General features: G+C 46.5%; 3 protein-coding genes across 4 annotated transcripts in view; 2 read left to right on the forward strand and 1 right to left on the reverse strand.

The window, feature by feature from the left end:
• The window catches only part of LOC144484659 (uncharacterized), a 121,369-nt gene that overhangs the window by 97,944 nt on the left and 1,272 nt on the right, over nt 1–22,153 (forward strand). The window contains exon 7 of the mRNA XM_078203127.1: nt 17,354–17,446. Coding sequence (XP_078059253.1) covers nt 17,354–17,446 — 93 coding nt within the window. The remainder of the gene's footprint in view (nt 1–17,353; nt 17,447–22,153) is intronic.
• Nucleotides 9,080–13,788, forward strand: LOC144484648 (uncharacterized). Its single transcript, XM_078203119.1, has 2 exons — nt 9,080–9,197; nt 11,733–13,788. Exon 2 carries the CDS (start codon nt 12,082–12,084, stop codon nt 12,823–12,825), a length of 744 nt encoding a protein of 247 aa, XP_078059245.1. The 5' UTR covers nt 9,080–9,197; nt 11,733–12,081; the 3' UTR covers nt 12,826–13,788.
• LOC144484641 (uncharacterized) lies at nt 17,311–20,571 on the reverse strand. 2 transcript variants are annotated; one of them, XM_078203102.1, is made up of 2 exons: nt 20,453–20,571; nt 17,311–19,018 (listed from the first exon to the last, which is right to left on the reverse strand). In XM_078203102.1, exon 2 carries the CDS (start codon nt 18,827–18,829, stop codon nt 17,489–17,491), a length of 1,341 nt encoding a protein of 446 aa, XP_078059228.1. In that variant the 5' UTR covers nt 18,830–19,018; nt 20,453–20,571; the 3' UTR covers nt 17,311–17,488. The 2 variants fall into 2 exon arrangements, with proteins under 2 accessions (XP_078059228.1, XP_078059230.1); XM_078203104.1 differs by having other exon boundaries at nt 20,416–20,475.

Here is a 22,153-nt window from a genome sequence, read left to right on the forward strand (position 1 = left end):
GAGGGTCGGAGGGTTTCTTTCTGCTGGACTGACCGGTCTCACAACTTTGCCTCCAATGGCTGATGCTCTTGTCTTGTTGCGAATACCTGGTTTCAAATTTCACAAGGATCACAGAGTGACAGAGTGTGAGGAAGTTCAGAGATATTTAGTCAGCATTTCTGTTTGAAACCTCCCAAATGCCCATCCAATTTCCTTTATAATTGTTTATTGTCTCCACTTCCTCCTCCCTCGTAGGCAGCGAGTTCCAGGTCATTACCATTCACTGCATCAAAATATTATTCCTCACATGGGCAGCACGGTAGCACAGTGGTTAGCACTGCTGCTTCACAGCTCCAGGGACCAGGGTTCGATTCCCGGCTTGGGTCACAGTCTGTGTGGAGTTTGCACATTCTCCTCGTGTCTGCGTGGGTTTCCTCCGGGTGCTCTGGTTTCCTCCCACAGTCCAAAGATGTGCGGGTTAGTTTGATTGGGCATGCTAAAATTTGCCCCTTAGAGTCCTGAGATGCGTAGGTTAGAGGGATTAGCGGGTAAATGTGTAGGGATATGGGGGTAGGGCCTGGGTGGGATTGTGGTCGGTGCAGACCCGATGGGCCAAATGGCCTCTTTCTGCACTGTAGGGTTTCTCTGATTCTGTGATCCCACCCAAAACTTTAAATTTGCTTGTCATCCTTGTCCCATCAGCTAATAGGAACAGATTTTCTTTGTCCACCTTATCTAAACCTGTCAGAATCTTGTCCACCTCTATCAAATCTCCCCTCAACCTCCTTTGCTCCAAGGGGAACAACCCCAGCCTGACATTGACAATAAAGATCAATTCAACAGAATATGTTACTGTCTGAAATCAAATGGGAATGTTTAATTTCTGTTTTAAAGATACTGTGAATATATTGTCCTGGACAATAAAGGAATTGGAATAACTAACCTTGGGTGTGGTTGAATGGAATATATCAATCTGGAACCCACTTACATTCGAGTGAAAGTCTGGAATGTGTCGCTGGAAGTCCCTGCCTAACAGCACTTTGGGTCACCTATACCTCAGGCATTGTAGCAGTTCAGGAAGGCAGTATTGGGGTTGATCGTGGCCGAGGCAGCTACATACAGCCACATATTCTGTTATAATTGAAGGACTGTAGTTTGAATGTGAGGCATTATGGGACTGGACTATGGAGTCATAGAGATTTACAGCATGGAAATAGGCCCATCAGCCCAACTTGTCCATGCTGCCTTTTTTTTAAAACCCCTTAGCTAATCCCAATTGCCTGCATTTGGCCCATATCCCTCTCTACCCATCTTATCCATGTAACTATCTAAAAGCTTTTTAAAAGACAAAATTGTACCCGCCTCTACTGCTATCTCTGGCAGCTTGTTCCAGACACTCACCACCCTCTGTGTGAAAAAATTACCCCTTTCGACACTTTTGTATCTCTCCCCTCTCACCTTAAACCTATGCCTTCTAGTTTTAGACTCCCCTACTTTTGTGAAAAGATATTGACTATCTACCTTATCAATGCCCCTCATTATTTTATAGAGCTCTATAAGGTCACCCCTCAGCCTCCTGCGCTCCAGAGAAAAAAGTCTCAGTCTATCCAGCCTCTCCTTATAACTCAAACCATCCAGTCCCAGTTGCATCCTAGTAAATCTTTTCTGCACTATTTCTAGTTTAATAATACCCTTTCTATAATAGGATGACCAGAACTGCACACACTATTCCAAGTGTGGCCTTACCAATGTCTTGTACAACTTCAACAAGACATCCCAACTCCTGTATTCAATGTTCTGACCGATGAAACCAAGCATGCCGAATGCCTTCTTCAGCATTCTGTCCACCTGTGACTCCACTTTCAAGGAGCTATGAACATGTACCCATCGATCTCTTTGTTCTGTTACTCCCCAACGCCCTACCATTAACTGAGTAAGTCCTGCCCTAGCTCAATCTACCAAAATGCATCACCTCGCGTTTGTCTCAATTAAACTCCATCTGCCATTCGTCAGCCCACTGGCACAATTGATCAAGATCCCGTTGCAATCGGAGATAACTTTCTTCACTATCCACTATGTCACCAATCTTGGTGTCATCTGCAAACCTACTAACCGTGCCTCCTATATTCTCATCCAAATCATTAATATAAATAACAGTGGACCCAGTACTGATCCCTGAAGCACACTGCTGGTCACAGACCTCCAGTTTGAAAAACAACCCTCTACAACCACCCTCTGGCTTCTGTCAAGAAGCCAATTTTGTATCCATTTAGATACCTCACCCTGGATTCCGTGAGATTTTAACCTTATGCAACAACCTACCATGCGGTACTTTGTCAGAGATCTTGCTAAAGTTCATGTTGACAACATCAACTGCACTGCCCTCATCTATCTTCTTAGTTACCCCTTCAAAAAACTCAATCAAATTTGACCACAGCTCAGTTTCTGCAATCATGAACCATTAAAGCTGCTTCGCAGTGCCCTGACAGAGGACCTGGTGAGAATATTTCCTCATTGAGTTAGAATTAAACTTATTCCAGGACTGGCTGGTGTTCAGTGGCTGAGATACCTGAATCTATGAAAAAGGGATCTGACCAATCAACAAACAGTGGTAGGTAGTTGATTAAGAAGTTAAGAAGCGTTCTCAGGCATTGTTTAAATTATTTTATCATAAATTTGTGATGAGAACTGTGAGGGACTATGACCCGATAGTCAGTGAAGTGACGGTATACTCCAAGTAGCACTGGACTGAAAAGCGAGAGTAGATTCTAATGAATGGTTATAATCTTACCCTAGCATGGCCAGTGAAAAATCAGAGCTCGAGTGATCAAGAATAATAATGTGATAAGGTGCGAAGGAATAAGATCGCACCGTGTAAAAATCAAGTTGGGATGACATTTGTATCACATAGGAGTCAATGAATGGAATACATTGGGTATTGCACATCCCCTAGCCTGGCCTGATTGAACACATGAATGGGCTATTGAAACAACAAATCAAGCTTCTGACCAGTGACCACACACTCAAAGAGTGGCACAGGCCTTACCTAATTTGAATAATAGGCCACAAAAAGGAGGGGTGGCACGGCGGCACAGTGGTTAGCACTGCAGCCTCACAGCACCAGGGACCTGGATTTGACTCCGTCTGTGTCACCGTCTGTGTGGAGTTTGCACATTCTCGCTGTGTCTGCGTGGGTTTCATCCAAGTGCTCCGGTTTCCTTCCACAGTCCAAAGATGCGGGTTTGGTTGATTGGCCATGATAAATTGCCTCTTAGTGTCAGGGTGATATAGGATAAATAAGTATGGTTATGGGGATAGGGCCTGGGTGGGATTGTGGTCGGTGCAGATTCAATGGGCTGAATGGCCTCCTTCTGCACTGTAGGGATTCTATGAAACCCCGTGAGTCAGATGATAAAACAACCTGTCCCTTCAATTCTTCCTCCAGACAGGGAATATGACACATCTGTATGTAAGGGTGGCAAGGTGTGGGTACATATCTCAAACCAAACCCCACAGAAAAGGGGAAATAATTGCTGCTGGACATGCTTGGCTTGTACCTCCTAAGCTGCGTTCACTCCCGATGCATGGGGGATGGAAGGCATCCAGTAAAATATGCACTCAAAACAAATGTACTTGTGCAGAAGGACAGAAATATTATTTGTATAACATCACTGTCCAGGCATCCGTGCTCAATGTGGCAGATTGTAGCCAATGGCCTTTTGTGGTGGTATGTCCTCTACATAACTCCTCATACATGAAGCTTGTACCTTACAGCTGAGTCATGGCCAATGTCAACAGGAATTATCGCCAGTTAATGATACTATGATGCATGAAATTGGACAAGTTTGGTGGGGAGGCGATGGCCTCGTGATATTATCGCTAGATTACTAATTCAGAACTCAGCTAATGTTCTGGGGACCTGGGTTCAAATCCCACCACAGCAGATAGTGAAATTTAATGAAAAAGATCTGGAAATAAGAATCTACTGATGACCATGAAACCATTGTCGATTGTCAGAAAAAAAAACATCTGATTCACAATATCCTTTCGGGAAGGAAATCTGCCATCCTTAACTGGTCTGGCCCACATGTGACTCCATGAATAATTTAAAAAAACTATGTCTGCATTACCAGCACTCTCAATGTACATCTGAATGCCAGATAGCTTGAACCCCCTGTAAACCAATGTTGGAAAGATGCATGGGACATATTTGATGTACATACTAATAGAACATATTATGTGATATAGACACACCCACGGTATTGTGCATCTGCCTTCAATTGAACTTAATAAATTTTGCAGGTTTATTGAACAAAATACACAAGTTTCTGCACACCTAACTCAAGACAGGCAACATCTTCTTAGGCAGAGTGTGGAAATGACCTGTGCTTAAGGCAAACTTCACCAAACATCGGATGAACTTAATTGCCTCAGTTTTCACCTTTGGTGGGATGTTTTTAATGTATGGTCACCCAAAGCATCTGCTGTTTTTACTTTAATGTTACATCCTGTTGTCATACTGCGTCTTTGTACCCTTTTGTTGTTCATTTTAATTGTCTTGTGGCACAGAGTGCGTGCATTGTTCACACAGGTCATTGTTGTGAAGGAACTTATACAGGTACAGATGGGATTGCTGCGTTGGCTGCTGAATCTCAGGGTGGAATGTATAGAAAGTAAAGAGTTAAGATATTCACCAGTCAACTCAGCATTTATTCATGCTGTGAGAACCTAAAGAAGCAGCTGCGCTACAGAAACAAGCTGACCTTCCAGTGCTGTATTTGTATATTGTTTCCCAAGCCTGGGAATTGACCAAATCTCCTGTCAGGTTGTTTGTGCCGCACTGTAAAACACGGGGGGCGGGGCTTCGACCCGGGTACGTTGGTCTTCACCTTGGACCGGGATCACGAACGTTGCCGGGACCTCTCGAGCTCCAGACCAGCTGTCGTTAGATTAGTCTCCGACAGGCAGAAGGCAGTGAGACTCATTGTTTTCATTTCTCTCGTATTATTTACTCTTTTTGAATAAACCATGATAATAGTTGAGAGATCATAATTCTGGTCTGTCTCTTATTTAACATTCACGTGGATCATTGGTGGCACGGTGGCACAGCAGTTAGCTGCCTCACAGCGCCAGGGACCTGAGTTTGATTCCCAGCTTGGGTCACTGTCTGTGTTCTCCCCTTGTCTGTGTGGGTTTCCTCCGGGTGCTCCGGTTACCTCCCACAGTCTGAAAGACGTGCTGGTTCGGTGCATTGGCTGGGCCAAATTCTCCCTCAGTGTCACCGAACAGGTGCAGGAGCGTGGCGACTCGGGGATTTTCACAGTGACTTCATTGCAGTGTTAATGTAAACCTACTTGTGACACTAACCGGAGGAAGCCCATGCAGACATGGGGAGAACATGCAAACTCCATGCAGACAATCACCCAAGGCTGGAATTGAACTCGGCTCCCTGGAGCTGTGAGACAGCAGTGCGAACCACCATGTCAGCCCATGTTTGCGACCAGGTGTCCCTGGAAAGGAAGCATGTGGTGCCGACCAACACAAGGTCTTCAGTGGGCACTGTGGGGGCTGGAGAGCTTCATTCCTCCCCAGAACCACATCATCGTTTTACGTTTGTAACTTTTCATTCAGGGTTTAGTTTTTGGCTGTCCCTTTAAAGGATTCTCCCCCCCCCCTCCCCCCACTGCCTCCCCCCCCCCCCCCCCCCACCCCGCCCCCGCCTTCCCATTCATTTAATTTGATTGTTTAATTTGATCCAAATTTCGATGTTAAAGAGTACAGAAGGGGAATTCATTATTGACCCCAAATCACAGAGAATATGGAACTTGGTCCATGGTGAGTGGTTGAGGTGAACAGCATGAATACATTGAAAGGAAAGTTAGATCCACACATCAGGGACACAGTAACAGAAGGATATGCTGATCGGGAGGAGATGCAGTGGGGGAGGTGGAGGCTGATGTGGAGCAAATTACTGACAGACCGATTGAGCCGGCTGGCCCGGCCCTGTGCTGGAGACTCAATGGAACAGAGACTCATGTATTTATCTGAGATCTGACTGCAGGATCGATCAAACAAACTCAGGCCAGTCTTAAGGTTCATGGTGTTGTGATCTCAGTGAAAACAGTGCGGAGCAGCCACAGCATCTCGGTTACAATGAATATTCACCTTCTGAAAGCCCTTGTGTGGCCGGTGCCAATGTGTGTCTGTGAAAGCTGGACTATCAGTAAGAGTGACGAGGCTCCAATAAAAGTGTTTGAAATGAAAGGACTCGGACGGATATTCCGTGTGTCACGGACGGCAAAATGGATGAATGAGTGGGTGCTGGAGAAAGCTGGTGTTCACCGGAACCTGTTTGAGGCTCTGACATCCCAGAAGCTCACCTATTTTGGACATAAGAGCATAAGAACATAAGAAATAGGAGCAGGAGTAGGCAATCTAGCCCCTCGAGCCTGCCCCGCCATTCAGTAAGATCATGGCTGATCTGAAGTGAATCAGTTCCACTTACCCGCCTGCTCCCTATCACCCTTAATTCCCTTATTGATCAGAAAAATATCTACCTGTGACTTAAACATATTTAACGAGGTAGCCTCCACTGCTTCAGTGGGCAGAGAATTCCAGAGATTCACTACCCTCTGAGAGAAGAAGTTCCTCCCCAACTCTGTCTTAAACTGACTCCCCTTTATTTTGAGGCTGTGTCCTCTAGTTCTTGTTTCCTTTCTAAGTGGAAAGAATCTCTCTGCCTCCACCCTGTCGAGCCCCTTCATTATCTTATAGGTCTCTATAAGATGTGTTGTGAATAGGGAGGGAGTGTTTGGAAAAAGAGGTAATGTGAGACAGAACACCTGGAAAATGTGTGCAAGAAAGGCCCGAGATGGGTGGATAATATCGGAATGTGGACCGGCCTCTCGATGGGACAGGCAGTGAGAGCAGTTGAGAAATCAGTGGACAAAGATTGTTCAGAGCGCGGCCAACCCTGAGAATGAGGACGGATAAGCGATAAAGGACCTGTAGTGGTAGGAAAAAGACGTTATTACTCAGGATAAAATTACTGTACTGTAAGAAACTAAGAGCAGGCCATTCGAGTCTGCTCCACCATTCAATATGATCATGGCTGATCCTCGATCTCAATGCCATATTCTCCCCATACCGATTGAAGCCATTAAAATCTAAACTAAAATCTATCTCTTCCTTGAATATATTCAGTGACTGGGATTCCACAGCTTTCTGTGGTAGAGAATTCCACAAGTTCACTACCCTTTGAGTTAAGTTTTTTCCTCATCTCGGTCTCATCTGACATCTGCTTTTGTGGATCATTTCAGTGGAAATGTGCGCTCGCTCAAAGGGAATCAGCCACTGGAATGCAAATTGAGAGACCGGTCAGTCCAACAGCAAGAAAGCCTCTGACCCTCCCACTTCACCAACTGTCAGAATGAACATGCTTCAGTCCTGGATATGATTAACAGCAGCAATAACAGCAAAATCCAACCCCTGTCATCACTTGTGAACCCGCTGGTGTCTCAGCAGGTGGAATGACTGAGTGAATCCCTTCCCACACACAGAGCAGGTAAATGGTCTCTCCCCAGTGTGAACTTGTTGGTGTGTCAGCAGGGTGGAGGAATCTCCGAATCCTTTCCCACACACGGAGCAGATGAACGGCCTCTCTCCAGTGTGAACTCGCTGATGTGCCAGCAGGTCAGATGAATCTCTGAATCCTTTCCCACACTCTGAGCAGGTGAATGGTCTCTCCCCAGTGTGAACTCGATGGTGCCTCTGCAGACTGGATGACCGAGTGAATCTCTTCCCACAGTCAGAGCAGATGAATTGCCTCTCCTTGGTGTGAACTTGTTGGTGTACCAGTAGGGTGGATGAATCTCTGCATCTTTTCCCACACACTGAGCAGCTGAATGGTCTCATCCCTGTGTGAACTCGATGGTGTCTCACTAGGTTGGATGAAATACTGAATTTCTTCCCACACACAGAGCAGGTGAATGGCCTCTCCCTGCTGTGAACTCGCTGGTGTGTAAGCAGGTCGGATGCATTAGTAAATCTCTTCCCACACTGAGAGCAGGTGAATGGTCTTTCCCCGGTGTGACTGCGTCGATGAATTTCCAACTCAGATGGGGACTTGAATCCCTTTCCACAATCCTCACATTTCCACGGTTTACCCATGGATTCGGTGTCTGTGTCTCGGTGCTTTTCCAGTCACAGGAATGGTAAAATGGGCGATGGTTTGCCTCATCCTATTAAATCGAGTGACTCTGTCAGATCTTGGTGTGAAGTTTGGTTTGAGATTTCTTAAAGGATATTCCCTTTTAATATCCTGTAAAAGAAATTTGCAAATGTCATCACTGTCAGGACAGCTCAGAAATTCAGAACAGACAACCAGTCACTGATGGGATACATTCTGCCACATGGATAATTATGGATTGTAACATTGTCATTAAAACATGTGATACCAAAGCCACAGCAATGTGGTTGAATCTTAAGTGCCCACCAAGGGCAACTGGAGATGGGCAAGAAATGCTGGCCAGCCAGCGACGTCCACGTCCCACAAATGAATACAAAAGTGATTGAGTGTAAATAATTTACATTTAAAAATGTCTTCTGTCAACGGTGTAAATGCTCATTTATAAATTTATATATGTATATATATCTATTTACATATTTATAAATGCTCATTTTGTCATTGATTTCCTGAAGCTCCTGTTTTGAGTTTCAGACAGTTCTATGCCAAGTGTTTGAGGTGATTAAAAGTCTTTCATCTTACTCTTTGCATATCGATATTCACTAAAGCTACACAGATTGATTTTCTTCTCATTATAAATATAATTTCAATACTTAAAAGGACAGTCTTTCAGCAATCCCTATTTTCCTTCTTTCTGGTTGATAATTAAGGGTCTGTACACTTGGCGTAATTTATGATTTTGTTCCTAATTTTATCGGTTTCCCCACCCGCCACAATCTCCACAACACAGCAAAAATAATCACTATTCACTAATTGGGATTGTCAATGGCGGGCTTTATACCCAGCATTCCCCGCGGTGCTGAAAGTCCCCTTTCTACATTACAGGAGAGTCGTGCGCAGGCCCAATGCTCATCCAGTTGGAGCATGCGCAGTATGAGTGATGTCTCCTGAGGCAAAGACGCTTCTTTGGTTAACAGGCAGTCGGTAAGGATGCTGAAACCCGGAGTGAGTAACGGAGGCCATTCTGGTTGGGGTGAGTTTGTAAACATCGGGTGAATGCTCTAACCCCCTTTACGAACCTGAAGGTGCCGCGTTTGCAGCTCCGGGTCTTTTTTCCGAAACGAGGCCCCGGTTACTGGCCGCCATCTTGATTCAAAGCCGAGGGGTGCGCATGCGTCTTCGTTCAGGTGACGTCACAGAGTGGACGGGGCTTCAGGGTCTCTGTTCCCAACTGGGTCCTAGTGCCCGGTGTACCATACCCGAGTAAACAGATTTTAAACAGCTTCACCCACTCCCAGGCTGCAGCAAATGTTTGCAGCCCAAAGGAGTCCATGGGCCATGTTTACATTATATTAATATCATATTATAGCCCAAAGATGTGGATTGCCCATATTAAATTGCCTCTTAGTGTCATAGAAATCATAGAAACCCCACAGTGCAGAAGGAGGCCATTCGGCCCATCGAGTCTGCACCGACCACAATCCCACCCAGGCCCTACCCCCACATATTTTACCCACTAATCCCTCTAACCTACGCATCTCAGGACTCTAAGGGGCAATTTTTAACCTGGCCAATCAACCTAACCCGCACATCTTTGGACTGTGGGAGGAAACCGGAGCACCCGGAGGAAACCCACGCAGACACGAGGAGAATGTGCAAACTCCACACAGACAGTGACCCGAGCCGGGAATCGAACCCGGGACCCTGGAGCTGTGAAGCAGCAGTGCTAACCACTGTGCTACCGTGCCGCCCAAGATGTGCAGGTTAGATGGGAAATTGTGAGGTTACCAGGATAGGGTGAGGAAGAACACCTGGCTAAGATGCTCTGTCAGAGAGTCGGTGCATACTCAATGGGTCAAATGGCACATTCTGCACTGTCGGGATTCTATATTCAGTGTGAGATGTTGCAGCCCTGTATAGTTATCTGAAGGAGCTGCTCCGCAACCTTTGTTAACACTTTAGCCCTAATCTCCTAGTCTTTGGCTGTGTGGGGGGAAGTTGGGGAGAACAAAGAAAAGTACAGCACAGGAACAGGCCCTTTGGTCGTCCAAGTCCATGCCAATCATGATACCCTAATTTACAAAAAACCTTCTGCCCTTACTCGGTCTGTATCCCTCTGGGCAGCATGGTGGCACAGTGGTTAGCACTGCTGCCTTGGAGCTCCAGGGTCACAGGTTTAATTCTGGCCTTGGGTCACTTTCTGTGTGGAGTTTGCACATTCTCTCCGTGTCTGTGTGGGTTTCCTCCGGGTGCTCCGGTTTCCTCCCAAAGTCCAAAGATGTGCGGGTTAGGTTGATTGGTCATGATAAATTGACCCGAGTGTCAGGAGAATTAGTAAAGTAAATGTGTGCGGTTGCGGGAATTGGCCCTGGGTGGGATTTTTTAAAATTAATTTGTGGGACATGGGTGTCACTGGCTGGCCAGCATTTATTGCCCATCCCTAGTTGCCCTTGTTCAGAGGGCAGTTGAGAGTCAACCACATTGCTGTGGCTCTGGAGTCACATGTAGGCCTGACCAGAAAAGGACGGCAAATTTCCTTCCCTAAAAGACATCAGTGAACCAGATGGATTTTTCCGACAATCGACAATGGTCATGGTCATCAGTAGATTCTTAATTCCAGATATTTTTTGTTGAATTCAAATTCCACCACCTGCCGTGGCAGGATTTGAACACGGGTCCCCAGAACATTAGCTGAGTTTCTGGATTAATAGTCGAGCGATAATTTCTAATTCCTCCCTATTCAAGTACCCATCCAGATTCCTGTTAAATTTTGCTAATGTGCCTGCTTCCACCACCTATTTGGCAGCACGTTCCAGGCACCCACCACTCTGTGTGAAAAACTTCCACTGCACATCTCCCTTAAACATTCCCCTTCTCATCTTGAACCTGTGCCCCTTGTAATTGATAATTACACCCGAAGAAAAAAACCTCTGACTATCCACCCTGTCTATGCCTCTCAGAATTTTGTAGACCTCTATCAGGTCTCCCGTCAGCCTCTGTCTTTCCAGCAAAAAATCCTATTCAACCCCTCCTCGCCAACATCCTCGAGACCAGGCAACATCGTGGTGAACCTTCTTTGCACTCTCTCCAAAGCTTCCAGGTCCTTCTGGTAGTATGGTGGCCAGGAATGCATGCAATACTCCAAATGCAGCTTAACCAAGATCAGAGTATCTTCTCCTGGACCTGCTCTTGGGCCAGATTCAAACAACAATTTGTTGAAGCTGAATGAGCAGTGTCCATAGCAATTGGGTGGATGTCGCATATCCTTGCAGTCCCTCCTGGAGAGGGAGCATGTGGTGTCCACTGATACACTTGCTACCTTCCACAACTGATGAGCATCGCAGGGTACAAAGTAACTTCAAGACACTGGAAACAACATTCTGGTTCATTAGGAAGCTAACCTTTCTTCTTGTTGGTACTTTGTTGCTGATCTTTTTCTTCTTTTAGTTTGTTTGGACCACATATTTGGGGAAACAAACAAGGGAAAAGAATATTCAATAGAAAATGAAATATCTGTTCTGAATTTCTATCATGTTACAATGATAATTTTTGTAAACTCCTTTTACAGGGTATTTGAAGAGGAAGTTTTGCAAATGTGAAACTCAAACACAACATCACACAAAAATACAACAACATTGTTCCATTCATCAGAACCTGATTATCATCGACCTTTGAATGGGGAAGCAGAAATGTTTGTTTGTTTTGCAAACATCAGTGTGACTGGAAAAGCACCGAGACACTCACACACCCAAGTGAGAGTGTTCCAGTGAACTGACTGTGGAAAGAGCTTTAACCAGTTACACAGCCTGAAAAAAACATCACAACATTCACAGCCAGGAGAAACCATCACGTGTTCTGTGTGTGGATGAGGCTTCAACTGATCATCCAACCTGGAGATACACAAGGACACCAGCACCATGGAGAAACAGTGGAAATGTGCATATTGTAGTAAGGGGTTCAGTTACCCTTCCCAGCTTAAAAATCATCAACGCAGTCACACTGGGGAGAGACCATTCACCTGCTCCATGTGTGGGAAGGGATTCATTCAGTCATCCCACCTGCTTTCACACCAGCAAGTTCACCTTGATGAGAGGCTGTTAAACCGCTCGGACTGTGAAAGCAACTTTAAAAGCTCGGAGGACCTGGTCACACACCAGGTTGTTCACACTGAGAGACAGTTCAGTTGCTCTCACTGTGGGAGGGGGTTCATACGATCACAGAACCTCATCGAACATGAACGCACTCACACTGGGGAGAGGCCATTCACCTGCTCTGTGTGTGGGAAGGGATTCACGCGATTATCCTACCTCACTACACACCGACTGGTTCACACTAATAACAGACCTTTCAAATGTACTGAATGTGAGAAGAGTTATAAAACCACAAGTGAATTGCTGATACACCAGCGAGTTCACACTGGGGAGAGGCCATTCACCTGCGCTGTGTGTCAGAAGGCATTTGCACGATCATCCCACCTCGCTAAACACCAACTGGTTCACACGGATAAAAGACTTTTCAAATGCTCTGAGTGTGAGAAGACTTACAGAACCACAACTGACCTGCTGACACACCAGCGAGTTCACACTGGGGAGAGGCCATTCAGATGTACAGTGTGTGGGACAGGATTCACTCTGTCATCCAGCCTCCAGAAACACCAGTGAGTTCACACTGGGAAGAGGTCGTTCACCTGCTCCACGTGTGGAAAAGGATTCATTCATTCAGCCAATCTTCTGACACACCAGCGAGTTCACACTGGGGAGAGGCCATTCCTTTGCTCCGACTGTGGGAAGACATTCATCCACTCATCCCACCTTTTGAGACACCAGAAAGTTCACAAATGACGGAAGGATTTGGATTCTGCTGTTATCTTTGAAAATTCATTTTACAGGACATGAGGGTCGCTGACTGGGCCGAGCATTTATCGCCCATCCCTAATTCCCCTCCATTTCAGAGGCCATCTAAGAGTCAACCACATTGCTGTGGCTCTGGAATCACATGTAGGCCAGACCAGGTCAGGGCGGCAGATTTCCTTCCCTGAAGGACATTAGTAAACCAGATGGGTTTTTCCAACAATCGTCAATGGTTTCATGGTCATCAGTTGACTTTTAATTCCAGATTAATCACATCCCAGCCTGAAACATGTTCAGCCTGAGAGCTGGAGTTTCTTCATGCTGATGTTAATAATCTCCATTACTTGCTGCAGTTTAGTATCCGATGCGTGTCAAATGAACGAATATTATTTCAGACACACAGTCGGGTCCTTTATTTCTCCAGGATAAGAGGAGATTATTCGATATCCTGTTACTGACTGCTCCATTTGTGAGTATTTTGTTTCTCCTTTCTCACTGTCTGGATCATTTCAGTTGCGGACCTTCAGCTATTCTCTTGGACCCAGACCTTCCAGAGCATCTCTCTTAGTCTGGGGAATCAATGAAGGGAGTGATAACACACTCGGCCTCAGTAAACACAAAACCCAGTCTTGATGTGCTGGACCCATCATTGAGAATAGGGATGTTTGTGGAGTCTCCTCTTCCTGTGGTTCCACTTTGGGCTGAAGTCAGTGAGGTCTCTGATCTGTGTTCTGTTTTTTATACCAGTAAAACAAATAAACTAATTAACAAGTGAAATCTCCTCAAAACATCATTGTAACAAAAAGACAGAACTTCAAAGAAAATGTATCAAAATTAATTAAAATGTTATTTAATATAAACCAAAAGTAAATGGGCAGCACAGTGATTAGCACTGCTGCCTCACAGCGCCAGGGACCTGGGTTCAGTTCTGGCCTTGGGTCACTGTCTGTGTGGAGTTTGCATGTTCTCCCTGTGTCTGTGTGGGTTTCCTCCGCGTGCTCTGGTTTCCTCCCACAGTCCAAAGATGTGCAGGTTAGGTTGATCGGCTGTGCTAAATTGACCCTAGTGTCAGGGGGATTAGGAGAGTAAATATGTGGGGTTGGGGAATAGGGCTTGGGTGGGATTCTGGTCGGTGCAGCTCGATGGGCCGATGGATTCTATGATTCTGTGACATGAAACAGAATGAGGGTGAAAGGTAACTAATGAGACTAAAATGTCATTACTGGGGGGCCGGGATTGATGATGCAGCCCAGACCCCACAAGAGCCCACCAGTCATGGAAGGCCTGGCAGTGGCAGTGGACACCACGTGCTCCCTTTCCAAGGCCACCCAGCCGTGAATTTAACCCTGGTACAGAGGCAGACATTTGGGTTGGTGGAACCCCCTCGAGCAGATCAGTGTTTGGGAAATGGATGTCTGTAGAACATGAGGGCAGGGTTACATTGTACAGGAAGAGAAACAGAAACCCAAACAGCACAAGAGGCTGGTTATTGATGATTCTTGTGAACATTATTCCCAGGGTATTAGCAGGGGATGATTTACAGGGAGGGAACTTATAGCCAAACATCACATTGAGATCTAACAGAATCACTCGATTCATCAGGACCTGAATATCATTAACCTTTCAATGTGGAAGGAGAAATGTTTGTTTGTTCTGTCTGTGGGAAAAGATTTCATAGAAACCCTACAGTGCAGAAGGAGGCCATTCGGCCCATCGACTCTGCACCGACCACAATCCCACCCAGGCCCTACCCCCACATATTTACCCGCTAATCCCTCTAACCTACGCATCTCAGGACTCTAAGTGGCAATTTTTAGCATTGCCAATCAACCTAACCAGCACATCTTTGGACTGTGGGAGGAAACCGGAGCACCCGGAGGAAACCCACGCAGACACGAGGAGAATGTGCAAACTCCACACAGACAGTGACCCAAGCCGGGAATCGAACCCAGGTCCCTGGAGCTGTGAAGCAGCAGTGCTAACCACTGTGCTACCGTGCCGCCCTATTTCAAATATCAGTGTGACTGGAAAAGCACCGAGACACAGACACACCCGAGTGAGAGTGTTCCAGTGCACTGAGTGTGGAAAGAGCTTTAACCGGTTACACAGCCTGAAAATACATCGCAGCATTCACAGCGAGGAGAGACTGAATACGTGTTGTGTGTGTGGATGAAGCTTTGACTGATCATCCAACCTGAAGAGACACAAGGACACCAGCACCATGGAGAAAGCATGGACATATGGGGATTGAGGGATGTGATTCATTTACCCGTTTCAACTGGGAAATGATCAATACGGTCACACTGAGGAGAGAACTTTCACCTTCTCCATGTGTGGAGATGGATTTACTCAGTTATCCAGTCTGTCGGCACACCAGCAAGTTCATTCGGGGAGAGGCTGTTCAGATGCTCCAGGTGAGGGAAGGAATTTGCTGACTCATCTGAGCTGCTGCCGTATGAGCAAGTTCACACTGAGGAGGGTGCATTCGCCTGCTCTGTGTGTGGGAAAGAGACTCACTCCATCATCCAACCGACTGAGACACCAGTGAGTTCACAAATGAGTGCAGGAGTTGGATTTGGCGAATGCTGCAGTTCGGATTGAACATGTGGGTTAATCCCGAGGTGTGTAAGAAATACGTCTCAGTCGCTCTCTTTAATGGTTCAGAGCTCCTAGACATGGAACAAAAGCTCCTCTACAATTGTATTTAGAGTCAGGAAGAACAACAGTAAATGCTGGAAACATGCTGTCAAATCAGAGATTGGTGTAAAGCTGGGATCTGTTCCTGACTGAGTGAAACGGCAGGTTTAAGTTTCCAGTCTGGAAAAAGTACAGATTTAAAATGTTAGTGTGAATTCCTGAATCTACCAATGTAAGGCAATGGAAACATCAAGTTACATTTCTGTCTGGAACCTTTAACCATCTCTCACCTTCCATTGGCTTCAATGTGATGGAAACTCACTGTTGAAATCTCTCAGCATTTGAAACATGTTTACAAATGATTGGAGGGTTTTTAGTTGAGATCTTTCTTCTGTCCACTTGAGGTATTAAATAACAGACTTTCTCCTGTGAATATCCAGCTGGAGTTTTGGGCCCTGATGTATTTCCTTGTTCATCTTGTTGACTCTAAATATTGAACCTTGTGGTTTCAAACACCAGATAATCAAATTCCCAACAACGGATTGTCTTTTACTGACTTTATTAACTGCGCTGCAATAATACAGACAGAGTAATTCCTCACATGGTTCCAGTGCTCAACGAAGTACTGAAATGATAACATTTATATGCATTTCAGAGCCTGTAACATAGGAATGGTGTATTGGTCTGTAACTTTAATTCAATGTTCCTTCTTTCAATATCATGTCCACCACTTTCCTGTTACCTGATCAATTTGTTTATTGTTATTACAGGATTGTCACATATTTCCATTGTTGTATCTTTAATTTTATGAATCTTTGACGTAAGTTACACAGCAGTTAAGTCTTTGGGCTGTGAGTGTGTTTCTTGAATAAAATACCATTACATTTTTTAAATAGTCATTCGATCTGGAGAACAGAGATAATACAGTTGATTCAGAACTCTCTTCTCCTCAACTCTGATCTAAAAGGCTACGACTCTCATCAACTTTTACAGATGCACCATAGAAAGCATTCTTCCTGGTTATATCACAGCTTGGTATGGCTCCTGCTCTTCCCAAGACCGCAAGAAACCACAAAGAGTTGGGAATGTAGCCCAGTCCATCACGCAAACCAGCCTCCCATCCATTGACTCTGTCTACACTTCCCGCTGCCTCAGAAAAGCAGCCAGCATAATCAAGGACCCCACGCACCCTGAACATTCTCTCTTCCACCAGGAAAAATATATAAAAGTCTGAGGTCATGGACCAACCGAGTCAAGAACAGCTTTTTCCCTGCTGCCATCAGACTTTTGAATGGTCCTATCACATATTAAGCTGATCTTTCTCTACACCCGAGCTATGACTGTAATATTACATTCTACATCTTCTTTCCGTCTCCCCTTTGTACTTTATGAACAGGATGTTTTGTCTGCATAGTTCACAAGAAACAATACTTTTCACTGTATCCCAATACATGTGACAATAAATCAAATCATTCCTTTCCCCCTATGTACTCTATGTACGGTATGCTTTGTCTGTATAGCGTTCAAGAAACAATACTAATACATGTGACTATAATAAATCACATCAAATTCAGTTTAAACCCGGTTTGCAGACATGACATTCCATTCACATACAGAAGGTGAGTGAGATCCTGTGAGACACACACTGAGCCCAGTAGCTGAAAGTGATTCACAAACTGTGTTTTGTGTTCATTGATCCCAGGAATGTTACCGAAACCTTCCCTGGATCTCGAGGCTGGGAGAGACACTCTGGTAGGTATGGGGAGCTGGGACTTGTCCATGAGAGTAACGGAAGGTTTGAGACTGAAATAATCTCGAGTTAGAAAGGAGAAAAGGTTCAGTCCTGGGTGTGATTCTCAGCAGCAACAGCAGAGTCCAGCTTTGTCGGTAAGATGTGAAGTTTCTGGTGTTTCAGCAGGCGGGATGTCCGAGTAAATCTCTTCTCACACACAGAGCAGGTGAGCAGCTTCTTCCTGGTGTGAACTCGCCGGTGTTTAACCAGGTCGAACGACTGAACAAATCCCTTCCCACACACACAGCAGGTGAAGGGCTTCTCCCCAGTGTGGATGCGTTCGTGTCTCTGGAGGCTGGAGGACTCAGGGAAACGCTTCCCACACACGGAGCAGATGAAGGCCTTCTCCCCGGTGTGAACAAGCTGGTGTTTCTGCACGTGGTGTAAACAAGTAAAGGCCCTCCCGCACACATGACAAATGTACGGCCTCTCCCCGGTGTGAACCCGCTCATGTATCACAACATGGGACAAACGAGGGAAACTCTTCCCACACACGAAGCAGGTGAACGGCCTCTCCCCGGTGTGAACTCGCTTGTGTGTGCGCAGGGCGGATGACTGAGTGAATCTCTTCCCACACACAGAGCAAGAGAATGGCCTCTCCCCAATGTGAATCCGCTTGTGCATCACAAGGTGCGTTGAACGAGTGAATCCCCTCCCACACTCGGAGCAGGTGAACGGCCTTTCTCCGGTGTGAATTCGTTGGTGAATCACAAGGTGAGATGAGCGAGTGTATCCATTCCCACACTCGGAGCAGGTGAATGGTTTCTCCCCCGTGTGAACAAGTTTGTGCCTCAGAAGATGGAATGAATAATTGAATCTCTTCCCACACACAGAGCACGGGAACGGCCTCTCCCCACTGTGAGTGCACTGGTGTCTCAGGAGACTATTGTTCGTTTTAAAGGTCTTCTCACACTCTGAGCATTTAAAACTTCTCTCATCAGAATGAATGAGCTGGTGCTCAGTGCAGTGGGAGGACTGAGTGAATCTCTTCCCACACTGGGAGCAGCTGAATGGCCTGTCCTTGGTGTGAACTTGTTGGTGCTCAGTGAGATGCACTGAGTCGCTGAATGACTCCCCACAGTGAGAGCAGCTGAACGGTCTCTCGTGTGTGTGAAGGAGCTGGTGCTCTGCAAGGCGGGAGGACTGGCTGAACCTCTTCCCGCAGTGGGAGCAACTGAACGGTCTCTCGTCAGTGTGAAGGAGCTGGTGTTGGGCCTGTTCCTCAGGCGTCTCAACGCTGTCCCCAGAGTCAGAGCTTTGAAGAGGGTCCTCATCAATGTGATCGAGTTGGTGAGCCAGCAGGTTGGACGAACACATGAACTTCTTTCCACACACGGAGCAGATGAACGGACTCTCACTATGGCGAGTTCGCTGTCGTGTCAGCATGTTTACCAACTGTATCAATCCCTTCCCACAGGAAGAGCAGGTTTACAGACTCTCACCAGCTTCCTGCTGAGACAGTCAATTAAGTCCCTTCAGGTGTACAAATCTTCACATCCTGATGAATTGACTTTCCAATTGTGACACAAAGTTTGGTTTGTTTTTCCTGACTGCAAATCCTCCTCTTCCATTACCCTGCAAAATAATTTCACAAAGAATTACATAGACTATATAATACACAAACAGGCCATTCGGGCAATCTAGTCTGTACGGAGTTTCTACTCCACACGAGTCTCCTCCCATTCTGCTAACCTCATCTCAGCCTTTCAGCTTCTCTTTTCTCTCATTCTCATCTAGTTTCCTTTTGAAAAAATCTAAGTTATCTGTCTCAACTACTTCCAGTCAGTTCCACATTTTAACAACTGTTTGTGAAAAGAAATGTCTCCTGTTTTCCTGTTGGATTTATTAGTCTGGATTGTGCACTGTGAAGATGTGGTGCAGTGGGGAGTGACCCTTCTTCTGAGTCAGAAGCTCTGGTTTCCAGTCCCACTCAGAGTACATGGCCGAGGAAGGTGTGTTCATAATGTGGCCAAACTGTAAATCATTCATAGAATCACTACAGTGCAGAAAGAGGCCATTCGGCCCATCGTGTCTGCACCGACCACAATCCCGCCCTTGCCCTATCCCCAGGCATTGACCCAGACTAGTCCCCCTGATACTAAAGGGCAATTTAGCATGGCCAATGCACCTAACTTGCACATCTTTGGACTGTGGGAGGAAACCAGAGCACCCAGAGGAAAGCCACGCAGACACACTGAGAATGTGCAAACTCCACACAGACAGTGACCCGGGCCAGGAATCGAACCTGGATCCCTGGCGCTGTGAGGCAGCAGTGCTAACCACTGTGCCACCATGCTGCCCTTCGAACATACACCAATGATAGACAATAAGAGCAGGAGAGATTCCTGGTCAGTCATATGATGGAAACAATTTGGAGCCTCTCCCATCACTATCCATGGCTCCACGGGTAGCGGATATAAAAGTTTCTGTTGCCACTGTAGCCTGGTTCCTTGTGGGGTCTAGCTGGCTGGTGTGGTTGAGATTGGTGCCGACAGCACGGGGTTCAATCCCCATTCTGGCTGGGGTGGATTTGGGTTCTGCCTCTTTGCCCGACCCATCGCAGAGATCCTGACATTGTGGGTCAGACCTGCCTTCAGGTAGAGAACAGAACAATAAGAAGTTTGTGTGTTCATGGCTCCCAGTATTAGATAGATCAATAAACATTCTAACTGCTAATTCCATTCAGAAGAGACAAATAATTCTCTTGATTTGAGGTTGCTGTGTGTAAACCATCCCCTTGTAAAAGAGTTTCCAAAATCCATCACTCAGTCCTCCTGCTGAAGGGAGCACTGCGCACGCGCGCTGGTGCACTGCTACTGATAAAGATGGCGCTACGCATGCGCTTTTCTACACATTGCCCCCTACAAAGATGGCGGTCGGTATCCGGGTCTTTCAACCGTCGAACCGGCTGCTTCTCATTCCGGGATTGAGGCGTCTATCGAGGATTATCAGAAACATCGGCACACACCCACCGGCTCCAGCACCCTTCCGCACTCAGACGTTACTCACCCGCTTGATATTTAACACGACCGCCTCTGTTCTGGTTTTTGTGGCCGACACCACTGATTTCTAAACCTTTCCCTCCGACGCCATCCTTCCCGCTCACCCGGCACTTACTCACTGGCTGCATACACACACTGCGCATGCTCCACATCACAATACCCGGGGGCTGATTGACGGCAGCTCCGGGCCAATAGGAAGAGGGGGCGGGGCTGGAGGACAGTGCGGGAGCAGCTGGTCCTCCAACCAATCGGAGTGACTGAGGGGCGGGACCTAAAGCATGCGCAGTGAGGGTAATGGCGACGGACGGTTTTAGTTTGGAAGCGAGATCAATCCGAGGTAGAGGGCGGCGCGCGGGGAATGATAAATATGGCGGGTGGGTGGAGAGACTTTGTAAACATGTTGTTCAAACCCAAACCCCGGAAATGAACTTCCCGGTCCCCCCCCTTTGTACCAAATGGAGCGGCAGCTTGTAGTGTTAGACCCGGGCTGACTGCCGCCATTGAGGCTGCATGTGGGAGGCCGGCAGGGATTGTGATCGGAGAGTGAAGCCCTGACGTCACCATGGAATGGGTGAGAGTGTGATGTCACAATGGAATGGGTGAGGGTGTGACATCACAATGGAATGGGTGAGGGTGTGACGTCACAATGGAATGGGTCGGAGTGTGAGGTCAAAATGGAATGGGTGAGTGTGTGACATCACAATGGAATGGGTGAGAGTGTGACATCACAATGGAATGGGTGAGTGTGTGACATCACAATGGAATGGGTGAGAGTGTGATGTCACAATGGAATGGTTGAGGGTGTGACGTCACAATGGAATGAGTGAGAGTTCCAGATGAGCTGAGACTGGGCTGGAGTTGGGCGATGGCACTGACATGTGACCCGGTGGCACAGTGGTTAGTGCAGCTGCCTAACAGCGCCAGGGACCTGCGTTCAATTCCAGCCTCGGGTCGCTGTCTGTGCAGAGTTTCTACATTCCCCCCGTGTCTGTGTGGGTTTCCTCCGGGTGTTCTGGTTTCCTCCCACAGTCTAAAGATGTGCAGGTTAGATGGATTGGCCACGATAAATTAACCCTTGGCATCAGCAGGATTAACAGGGTAAATACGTAGGATAAATGGGGATGATTGGGCCTGGGTGGGATTGTTGTCGGGCTCGATGGTCTGAATGGCCTCCTCACACTGTAGGATTTCTATGAATGAAGGTGGAAATAAGCAGTCTTGATGATGATGTGGATATGTGGCTGGAAGCTCATCCTAGAGTGAAATATTTCACCAGGATTGTGAACAGCCGATTCAGCTTCAGCCAATTGCCAGGAAGAGGGATAGAGTTGCTGGTGAGGGAGTGGAGTTTGTCGTGGGGGCTGAACACAATGGGTTCAGACCTCCCAGTATTTTTTGAAAGAAATTTCTGTTTTTTAGTACTGGATATCAGACAAGAGGGGAACTTGGAGTTGATGATGTTCACATTTACCTGCTATCTTGGTCCTTCGAGGTGGTGGAGGTTGAGGGTTTGGGAGATTCTATCAATGTTCTCATTGAGTTGTAGATGTATAAAATCCCTCTCCTTCATTCCCGATCTCTCCTATTTCTCTCTGTCTTTTCCCATAGTGCCCAGACTGGATGGCAGGTTCCCTTCCCTGAAGGACATGAGGAAATCAATTGGGTTTTTTGACAATCCAGCAGTTTTCGTGGTCACTTTTTCCTGGTG

The sequence above is a fragment of the Mustelus asterias genome, unplaced genomic scaffold (assembly GCF_964213995.1).
Source record: "Mustelus asterias unplaced genomic scaffold, sMusAst1.hap1.1 HAP1_SCAFFOLD_122, whole genome shotgun sequence".
Classification (NCBI taxonomy): Eukaryota; Metazoa; Chordata; class Chondrichthyes; order Carcharhiniformes; family Triakidae; genus Mustelus; species Mustelus asterias.

What these genes read in the sequence shown, in the direction of transcription:
- LOC144484648 (XM_078203119.1), top strand. Translation starts at nt 12,082, where the DNA reads ATGGAGAAACAGTGGAAATGTGCATATTGTAGTAAGGGGTTCAGTTAC.
- LOC144484641 (XM_078203102.1), bottom strand. Translation starts at nt 18,829, where the DNA reads ATGCTGACACGACAGCGAACTCGCCATAGTGAGAGTCCGTTCATCTGC.